The sequence below is a fragment of the Sciurus vulgaris genome (genome assembly GCF_902686455.1).
Source record: "Sciurus vulgaris genome assembly, chromosome: 18".
Lineage (NCBI taxonomy): Eukaryota > Metazoa > Chordata > Mammalia > Rodentia > Sciuridae > Sciurus > Sciurus vulgaris.
In genome coordinates, this window is record NC_136479.1 from 40,954,376 (window position 1) to 40,965,694 (window position 11,319).

General features: G+C 38.3%; 1 protein-coding gene and 1 pseudogene across 2 annotated transcripts; one reads left to right on the forward strand and one right to left on the reverse strand.

Annotated features, from left to right (window-relative positions):
- Window positions 1-1,307: 1,307 nt before the first annotated feature.
- On the forward strand, window positions 1,308-2,255 carry LOC306649275 (putative olfactory receptor 2B8; the record flags this gene model as incomplete). Its single annotated transcript, XM_079120079.1, has 1 exon — window positions 1,308-2,255. The coding sequence occupies one exon, from the start codon at window positions 1,308-1,310 to the stop codon at window positions 2,253-2,255; it is 948 nt and encodes a 315-aa protein (XP_078976205.1).
- A 5,828-nt stretch (window positions 2,256-8,083) lies between these two features.
- On the reverse strand, window positions 8,084-10,544 carry LOC306650178 (glycerophosphocholine phosphodiesterase GPCPD1-like; annotated as a pseudogene). Its single transcript has 2 exons — window positions 9,120-10,544; window positions 8,084-8,159 (listed from the first exon to the last, which is right to left on the reverse strand). The product of its transcript is annotated as a glycerophosphocholine phosphodiesterase GPCPD1-like (transcript).
- Window positions 10,545-11,319: the final 775 nt, after the last annotated feature.

Genomic DNA, 11,319 nt, shown 5'->3' on the forward strand with positions numbered 1-11,319 from the left:
CTCATACACTTAAAAATGTCTGTAACCCTGAATTTTTTAATCAATTTACTATCACAGCTTTAAAGGATATTTTTATTTGTATCTTCATGCCAGATTTCTTTTTAGATTGTGCTGTTATTATCATATTACTCTTGGGCTGGGGGTGTATCTCAGTGGTAGAGCACATGCTTGGTAGGAATCAGATCCTAAGTTTTTTCTAGCCCCACCAAATTAGAAAATAATAATAAGACATTACTCTTATTCAGGTGTTATTTCCTATCAAACTGGCATCATGAGAGGTGTGTGTGTGTGTGTGTGTGAGAGAGAGAGAGAGGGGGGGGGAGAGAGAGGGGGAGAGAAGAGAAGAGGAGGGGAGGGGAGGGGAGGGGAGGTGAGGGAAGGGAAGGGAAGGGAAGGGATATATGGGGCAGATTTCAGGCCCAATGAAAAGATAATTATTTTTGTGAGATTGATAGTTTAGAAGTACAGAATGAGAAATTGAAAGAACAAATTGCTTGGTTACACTGAAGGAATTTAAGAGTCTTGAAGTGAGAGAAAAGAAAAGATTACATGTTAGGCTGGTGGTTGCCCAGGGTTCTGCTGAAAATAGTACCAATGATGATTACTCAGGATTGGTCTTCCTGAAGTGTGAGGTTTGTGTGCAGCAAATTCAGAAATCATGTCCAGTAGAAGATCTTTCAATCAATAAAATGGTTCCAGTCTGTAACAACATAAGATTACCTTGGTTTCCTCAATAAAGCACATTGTTCCCCTTTAATTAAAATTGCCAAGTGGATTCCTTTCCTATGCATCTTTGGAAAATAAATTTGTTCTCTGCACAAAACAGAATAAGAGCATCAGTCTGCAATATTTCAACTCCAGATAGATGGATCAGAGGAATAGCAAATTTGTAACTTATTCAGGAAAATTAGATTTAATTTTTGGAGAAGTGATTTTTTTTTGAAGTTCATTCTGTCATGGAAAGGCAGGACCTGAGGCAGTGAAGAAATCATGCTGTGAAGTGAGTTTAAATCCTGTCTCTTCCACTGACTAGGTGAGTCTCCAGGAGAGTTCTGAACCTCTTCCACCCTCAGTGCCCTCACGTACTCAACAGAGGGAATGGCCATACCACATCTTGAGAGGAGAGGCACTAGAAGTGCCTGGGCCAGGGGAGGCCTGTGCACTTAGCAGCCGATCACACCACTCCTGCCAGCAAGGAAGGGACAGAAGAAGCACTGAGCCTCCCAAATCCACCTACCCAGGCTCCAAGAAGGGTGGACTAAGCCTTCAGGAAGAGGGAAGAGGGCTGTTGGTGCCATGCTGCTGCAATGGAGAGGGCCAACCACAGCTCCCTCTCGGGTTTCATTCTTCTTGGCTTCTCCAGCAGGCCCCAGCTGGAGGCTGTGCTCTTCCTTGTCATCCTGGCCTGTTACTTTCTGAGCCTTCTAGGCAACAGCACGATCATCTTTCTGTCCCTTGTGGATCCTCGCCTACACACTCCCATGTACCTCTTCCTCTCCAATCTCTCCTTTATGGATCTCTGCTTGACCACCTGCACTGTCCCTCAGACACTGGTCAACTTCAGGGGCAGGGGCAAGACCATCAGCTATGGTGGCTGCGTGGCCCAGCTGTTCATCGCCTTGGGGCTTGGGGGAGTGGAGTGTGTGCTCTTGTCTGTGATGGCCTACGACCGCTATGCAGCTGTCTGCCGCCCGCTGCACTACATGGTGGTCATGCACCCCCAGCTGTGCTTGCGGCTTGTCGTGACTGCCTGGATGACAGGGTTCAGTAACTCTGTGGTGCAGACGGCGATGACCATGACTCTGCCCCTCTGTGGTAAGAACCAGCTGGACCATTTCTTCTGTGAAGTCCCGGTGATGCTCAAACTGGCCTGCACCGACACCTCCATCAATGAGGCTGAGCTCTTCGCTGTTAGCGTCTTCTTCCTGGTGGTGCCTCTGTCTCTCATCCTGGTGTCCTACGGCCACATTGCTCATGCGGTTCTGAAGATGAAGTCAGCCCAGGGCAGGCGGAAGGCTTTTGGGACCTGTGGCTCCCACCTTCTGGTGGTGGTCATTTTCTTTGGTACTCTCATTTCCATGTACCTCCAGCCACCCTCCAGTTACTCACAGGATGTGAACAAAAGCATAGCTCTCTTCTACACTCTGGTGACTCCTCTGCTGAACCCCCTCATCTATACTCTGAGGAACAAGGAAGTCAAAGGTGCGCTGAAGAGACTAGTAGTGGGGAGAGCCATGGACTCAAGAGAGAGCTAGCACAGGGGCTCAGGCCCATGCCTTTGTGTACTGCAGAAGTTGTAGCTTCACCAGTCTCTGTAAAGCACCTGCTGTGTACCAAGCACTCTCTAGGTACTTGAGATTAGAGAGGTAGGGACAGAGATATCCCATCAAAGTAGAGGCACCTTTTCTCATGGAGCTAAACTTTCTTATGGGGAGAAAATAAATAAGATGAACTAAAATTTTGGCATATCATATATTGCTATATGGAAATACATTATATGTATGTACAACGTGGGTGCTTCTCACAAATGTGATTTTGAGATAACATGCCAGATATAAAACAATTCATACTGTATAATTCTTTTATATAAAATTCCAAAATCATGCAAAACTGAGCTGTAGTTTTATTTTTTCTTCATTTCAAGGATTTGTTTGATTTTTTCAGAATCTCTATCACTTTATTGAAAAAATTTTTTACTTCCTGCATTTGCTCTTTTAAGTGTTTATTGAAGTGATCTTTTGTTGCCTGCATTTGCTCTCGTATATCATCCTTTACTTTGTGGATCATTTTAATTATGTATATTCTGAACTCCTTTTCTGACATTTCTTCTACTTTGCTGTCAATGGATTCTATTAATATAGCACCTTGTTTGGGGCACTTTTTCCCCTTGTCTCTTCATGTTGTTCATGTATCTTCCCTTTAGCAGTGCAGATCTGCAATATTACAGTTTTCCACCTATAGATTTATGGTGTCCCTGTAGGTTTCCAATACCTTACCTTTAAGGGAGAGATCAATATTAACAGCACCCAGTACAAACAATATGCAGCCTTAACCAAATAGCCCCTATTAAGATGTTAACAGTATCATCATAATAAACAGAGATGATGTGTTTGATTATTATCTCCAACTTATACAACAGGATTAAGTGAGAATATAGAGGTACTAGATCATAGGAAGAGTGAAAGTGGAATAAAAAAACTGCTTGTTAGCAGGATAAAAGGGAGAAAAAGACTCTGAGGAAACAGATAAATAAGAGGAAAATAGAGCAAGAAAATTTAAAAAATAAAAACAACTACAACAAAACTGTAATATACTATTCAAACCTTCCAGTATTCAGTAGCCTGATGCATGAAAGATACTTGATTTCAAAGATGATGGCAATGTGAGAGTGGGAAACAACAACAAAAAAATGTACAAAAGCAAAAGGAAAAAAGAAAAAAGAGCCTTGAAGAAAAATTGAACAATTTTTTCTGTTGGAGTTCAGTATCTTCTCTGCCTCCCCTCTGGCAGGAAGGGCTTGTTTGGAGTTTGCTGATAACTCACCCTCAGGATGATGACAGTTACTCAGGTGGGAGGATTAGACTTGGAGGTAGGACTCCTCAAGGTAGGGTATAGTAATTGCCAGTCCCTCTGTGACTGCACCCCAGGACTCTCTTTTGGGGTCTACTCATGTGACACAGGAGCCTGCTCCTCCCTTCCCTCACTTCCTGGTGTATAATTTAATCTCTAAATTGTGTCTCTCCTGTCCCTGCCTTTTTGATTTCCCAGTCAGGAACCTCCCTCCCTGGAGAGAGAGCCAGGACCTGAGCACCTGTCCCAGAAAGCTGTTCTGTATTGGGCAAATCAGGACAGGCATGAAAGCTGTGGGTCAGCCACATAGATCCAGACACTGGGTCAGTCGGCTAGGCGATGACTGGGAGACGGGGGACTGAGGAGCCAGGGGTCCTTTTCATTGCCAAACCAGCAGGATCAGGTGCTTGGTGGAGTTGTGGACCAGGCTGATGTCAGGTCCCAACAAGTGCTCCTGAGTTGTCTCTGGGATCCTGGTGGGTGCTGGGCTGGTTGGCTGGACAAGCCAGGATCAAGATGCCCTCTCACCTTTTCCCCACCTTCTAATCCCTTGCAAGTCTCTCTCCTGCCTCTGCAGCAAGATGGTGGCTATTAGCACACTTAACAGGGATAGCTCGGATGCAACCAAGCCTGCAGGGGCCTTGGTGTTGATCTTTCAGGCCCTGGCTCTTATCCCTGGATGTAAGTGGCCATGTCCCAAGTTGGTGACAGCAGCAGCAGCTAACCCATAGGTACCTTGATAATAAGCTTCTAGTTTCTGGCAGGAATACCCAGTTGGAAGCTGCCTCAACTAAAGATGGAGGCAGTGGTGGCAGGTATAATCCAAGAAGGTGGCAGAGGTGTCCAAAGGTGTTGGTAGATGGGGAGACACAGCAGGGGTGTGGGGCTGGGTCCGCATGGGCTTGGCAGGCACTGGAAATCCTCAAGGGGCATACTGTGCTAGAGATTCACACAGGGCTTAGATATATGTTTGAATGAAAGAACATATAGGCCTGTGTATATTATATCTGTATTTGTCAAGATGTAGGGTTTGATATATGGTTTGTGTAGAATTAGAACAGCTTTTAGGCCTTGCTATAACATTTTGAATTAAGTACCTACAGTTAAAATTGTAACTTTTGGTTTCACAGGTTTGTTGTTTAATATTAGGGTTACAGTTAGAATTACAATAGTAATTTCTACATAAGTAAATGTATAAATATAAATATTTATGTATATATAAATTATCAAAATTGTAATAAATTTGTGAATATGCATGAGTGTTGTTAGGGTTTTGAGTTGCATTAGGGTTTGGTTTTGGATTAAAATTTGGGTCTCTTTTAGAGGATTATGGTTAATGTTAGGGTGCATACATATATATATATATAAATGTATGAATATGTATGTGAAAATATATATAGATATTCAAAGTAATATTTATAGTTATATATAAAAGGATTTTGGATGGGGTAATGTTAGGTTTAATTCTGAATTACATAATAGCATTAGGGTTAGATTTTGTATTGAACATATATAACTATATATATGAATATAAAAGTAAAGTTATATATGAAAATATATAAATATATATGTTTTTATCTATGGATAGGTTTATACTAAGGGGGACTGTTAGGTTTTGTGTTAAAGATATGGTATGCCTGAAGAAATGAATATATATGAACATATATATATATACGAATTTATGTGAACTTTATGTCTCAAAATATATAGGAATCTTCATGAAAACTGTTATGGTTTATATGTAAGAGGTTTCTGTTGAGGTGTGGTGGCAGGGATAGGCCTTAGTTTAGACATAGGGTTAGGGTTAGGGTTAGAGTTTGAATGTGTATATTCATATATATGAATACAAACATGAATATATATGTAAAAGTATACATAAAATACATAAATGTGTATGTTTTTGTAGGTGGTTAGTTTTATGTTCTGAATGGTGTTTATAATTTGGTTTAGAGATAGATTATGACTATATAAATGAATATATAACAAAATAAATACAAATTATAAGTGAAAATATAAATATATATGTTTAAATATATAGGAATATTCACATAAATACATGTGGTTTTATATATAGATTTGTTATAAATAGGGGTAGTCATGGTTTGGACTATGTTTAGGGTTGGATTAAATTTAGCTTTTTAAAATAATACATATATAAATATACATGAATATATTTGTGAAGTTACATATAAATATATGTAAGATTATATATATAAATGTATCTAATAATAGATATGATTGTGTTCAGAGTTAGTGTTAAAGTTATCCTTTTCAGGATTAGGGTATGATAATGTAGGAGTATGTAAAAAAATATATATGAATGGATACATGAATAGAAACATGAATGTATTTATCACTATATGCCTAAAATATAAATGAATATATTTATTTATTTATAAACATTCATAAGAGTATGGTTATGTTTAGGGGTAATTTCAGAATTAACATTTAGTTTACCCTTTGGGTTTAGGTACATATGTTGAATAAAAGAACATATGGGCATATGTACATTGATTTTTGTCAATAAGTAGGGTTAGATTTATAGTTGGGGGTAGAATTAGAACAGCTTTAAGACTTCATGTAATATTTTGAACTTAGCATCTAGACTTAAGGTTGGGAATTTGGGCTTCAGTCTAGGGATTAAGGTGTGTTGTTTAATATTAGAGTACAGTTAGCATCACAGTACTATTTGTATATAAATAAGTATGAATATATATAAATATAGATATTTATGTATGTGGATATAAGTATTTATAAAAGTCATACACTTATAAATATACATGAGTATGATTAGAGTTTTCATTTGTATTATGGTTTGGGTGTCATGGTTTGGACTATGTGTGTTTGATTAAGCTAGTATTTAGAACATTTTATGAGAATATATATGAATATACTCATGAATTTATGTGTGAAAATATGTAAGATTACATATATGTGTATCTGATTATAGATATATGTTCAGAGTTAGGGTTAGTATTAAAATTAGTTTCAGGCTTAGGGTATAATATATGAATATGTTAAAAAATATATGAATGGATACATGAATGGAATTAGATATATTTATCACTATATGTGCATGAAAATACAAAAGAATATTTTTACATATATATGTATTTATAAACATGAATGTGTATGGTTATGTAATTTTAGAATTAACATTGTTTGCTCTTAGGGTTTAGATATACATATGAGTAAAAGATCCTGTAAGCATATGTATATTATATATATTATTATATATACTTGTCAATATGTAGGATTAGATTTGCAGTTTGTGTAAAATTAGAACAGCATTTAAGTCTTTGTATAACATTTTTAATTAAGCCCCTAGAGTTACAGTTGTGAATTGGGTTTCAATCATGGTGATTAATGTTAGCTCTTTAACATTAGGAATAAGTTAGAGTTACAGTGGTAAATTCTATATGAACAAATATGAATGTATCTATATATAGATATTTATGTATGTGGATATAAATATTTATAAAAAGTCTACTAAATTTACAACTATACATGAGTATTGTTAGCATTTTCAGTTGTGTTAGAGTTTGATTTTGGATTATGATTTGTGTTTCTTTTAGGGATAGGGTTATGGTTAACATTAGGGTGCATATATATATATGAATGTATATAATGATATTTATGAATACATTTGTGAAAGTATGTATGAATATACAAAGTAATATTTATAGTTTTTATATAAAAGTCTTACAGTTAGGGATAGTATTAGGTTTAATTCTGAGTTACTGACTAGTGTTAGGGTTAGTGTTACAGATTGAGTATATATATCAATATATTTGAATATAACTATGAATATATAAGTAAAATTATACATTGGGGGCTGTGCCATGTGGGCTGTGCTGGGATGGTGCCTGGCGGCCAGCTGGAGGTTGTTTTGATCACATTGGCAGTGAGGAGGTTGATTAACATAAGCACACCCAGGTGATTTATCATTGGCCATATTCAATTAAGTGCACGCACTCAATGCGTGCACAGGTGTTCCCAAGTGCTCCTGCTCAGGCCTGCTCATTTTAACCTCTGCTGTGATAGGGCTCCTTGCCTGATCTCAACTGGCCTGGCCCCGCCCTCTGCCTCCTGGAGGGAATATAAGCAGGCAGTAGGCAGAAGGCAGAAAGAAGCAGCTAGCAGGAAGCAGAATCAGCTAGCAGAGAGATAAAGCAGCAAGCAGTAAGCAGCAGGCAGCGGCAGAAGGCAGAGTAGAGCAGAGAACTGAGAACACACCTCTAGGTTGTAGATCACAGATTGCAGTATGCAGGACGCATTCTAAGAAGCACCTCAGATAGATAGCACCTAGTTCACAGGATGTGGGACCTACTTCTAAGAAGAAGCAGATCTCTGATAAGCATAGAAGCCTGTCTTTCTCTAAAACTTCCTCTATAAGCAAAGCCTATCTTTCTCTCAAAGCTTCTCTTCCTCTAAAATCAAGCAAGTCTCTTTTCCCTCAATAAGCTAGGGAATAAGCGAGCAAGCAAGGAAGTAGCACAGAAATAGAAGTAGTTTATTTCCAGTCCACCTCTGAAAAATACCTGCGCAATTGTTGCTGCAGGCGGTAACAAATATCCACGGGATTATTGCTGCAGGCGGCGACAATTATATGTGAAAAATACATATAAGCTTTTATCTATGGGTAAGTTTATGGTAATGGTTTTGGGTTAAAGGTAGGTTTGCCTGTAGAAATGAATAAATATTTATGAACATTTATATGGATTTTTTTTGTTATACATGTATAAAATATATTGGAATATTCATGAAAATTATTATGATTTATATGTAAAGAGATTTCTGTTTAGGTGTGGTGGTAGGGGGAGGACTGAGTTTAGATATAGGGTTAGGGTTAGAGTTTAGACATATATATTCATATGTGAATTCAAATATGACTATGTATGTAAAAATACACATAAAAGTATACAAATATATATGGTTTTGTACATGGTTAGTTTTATGTTCAATGGATGTTTACAATTTGATTTAGCAATGAAAATATAAATGAATACATATCAAAATATGTAAGAATTATAATTGAATATATAAATACATATGTCAAAATATATATGAATATTTATATATACAAATGTGATTTTATATTTGAATATTTTACAGATAGTGGTAGTGTCACGGATTGGACTTTAAGTGTTGGATTAATTTAAGCATTTCATAAGCATACATATATGAATATACATGAACGTGTCTTCACAAATATATGTGAATATATGCAAGAGTAAATATATGTGTATCTGATTATAGATATGAATATGTTCACAAGTAAGGTTAGTGTTAAAGTTAGTTTCAGGTTTAGAGTATGATAATGTATGAACATGTGAAAAAAATATAAAATGGATACATGAATGGATGTATTTATCATTATATATGCATAAAAATATACATGATTATATATTAGTATAAATGAATATATATGCATATGTATACATATATATTTTTTAACTTAACTAAGTTTAATTTTATTTATAATTTTATAAGATGAAAGCTACATTTTTCCTAACATTTCATGGAAATTTTTTATGAAAACCAAATACCTGCCATAAATTAGACCATTAACCCCCAAATTCCTTTAATTTCCTTCTGTTTTCAGGATCATTGGTATCATCACCCCAGCAGAATATGACTAGTCCCTTAGCTTTTGCCTCTTGGATATAGGACAGATTTTTGAGAGGTCTTTAGTATGTGCGTTAATCCCCAGAAATTTTCAAACTGTGCAAAGCTCATTGTAATTGGGGTTGTCTGAGATCTGAGATCCATGAGGTCAGGGTAAATATCAGATTTTACTTTAGTCAGATATGGGATATTTGTTCTGCTTCTGCTGAACCATTGTACAAATATCTGCATCAAATGAAGAAAACACTATTCTCCTCTTTCCAGAGTTTTCTAAAACAGTTTTTAAAGTTATGTCCAAAAACACATTCATGTCAAAGTATGTAGATAAGTTACCATACCACATTCCATCCCTTTGTTGACAGATCCATTTTTAAACACTACATCTTCTGGCAAGAACTCCAAAACCATCTGAAGAGAAGGAAATGGCTGATTTTCAGAAAAGGAATTTTCTTCCTCAACCACAGATTCTTGTGGATCTTTGGATTTCAATGCAGTCAGGTGAGCAAGGCTTAACAACTGGAGTTGGTCAAATGTTAGTCCCTTACTGGAATTTCAAATAATTCAACTGGATCAGCATCATATTTCTTCTTCATAGTCAGACAACAGGTGAGATCATGATATACCACAGGCACAAAGTTTTTTGAAAGGTGAACATCAAATTCTACAAAGACTGCATCATGACTAGTAGCATTTCTTAAAGAAGCAATAGTATATTCTTGAACTTTAGCCAGCTGGGCAGTTGTTGTTGGATTCCCTGCACCTCTATGTTCAACATCCAGTGGTATTCTTGGCTTCCAATACTTGGAAAATGAAGATTTCACGTCACAGTTGTATCCTGGTAATGACTTAATAATGATAAAGTCAGCTCTCACTTAGCCTATTGTTTTCCTGGAATTTCTGCTCATGATGGGAAGAGTAAGGATGCCAGCACTTCCCACTCTCGCAATGGTGGATGATAAGAGAAGGCTGTGCCCACATGTCCAGGAAGGGCATCACCCTGAACCACATGTTCACTGAGATCTTCCTCAAAAAAGTCAAAGATTAGTTCCAGGTTATCTGGTTCCATTGTTCGTGTGCTACACTCGATCGAACCATCAGGCTGTAAGCCATAACCACACTCTGGCTGTGAATGTCTACACTCGAACTCATTATCACTTGTCAATGATATTTCCAAGGTGTTGGACATTTCGTGAAGAACAGTGGGAGATACCCTATCATCGTCATCTTCCTCCCAACCCTCCAGTGTAAGCTTTACCCTAAATGTAGACTTTTAAAATTTTTTTGTGGTTATTGAGACTGGAGGTTTTTCAGAACAATGCAGACATAATCTTATTTCAGTCTGACCCGTCGGCCACCCAGAATCCGGAGTTTCAACACCACGTGGATTCCATATAGTCCGTCATCAATAATAATTTCATTTTCTAAAGGGGTTATCGATCCGGTTGTAGATGAGTCTCCCACTTGATAACTGACTTGACATGGACCGCCGACAGTCTTTGGTCCTAGAAAGCACCCTCCCTCCGAAGTGCGATGTTGAGCCCACGTGCCCCTAGCGAGTTCAGCGGCGCTTTCCACAACCAGCCTCACTCTGCAAGAAGAGCCTCGGCATTTCGTGATTCCGCTTTCCCAGAGCATCACAGCTTCCGCGGAGCGCAAGACCTCAGCTGGTGAAAGGTATCTTTAATGCAAAGGTCACTCGAGAAGGTGTCATTCCGATGCATTTATTTAGGATGTCTTGCTGCCGTGTCCTGGGGTCAGCGGGTCCGTGCCGCCGCCGCGGAGAGCGAGGGCCGGGGCTGAGGTGCGGCGCCTGCGTCCCGCCTCGCGGGCCGCGCTCCCCCGGGCGACCCGCGCACCTGCGCTCAAAGCCAAAAGGCCGGCCGCGTGGGTCGGGCTCAGGGCCTGCACTCGCTCTGTGCACCTAGGCTTGTCCACGTGCAGGCAGGCCTGCAGTTGGGGTGGACTTAGAGAAGCTTTGACTTAAGCATCTAGACTGAAGATTGGGAGATGGGGCTTCAGTCACAGGGATTCAGGTTTGTTGTTTGATACTGGAGATACAATTAGCATCACGGTAGTAATTTGTATATGAATAAATATGAATATATGTAAACATATTTATGG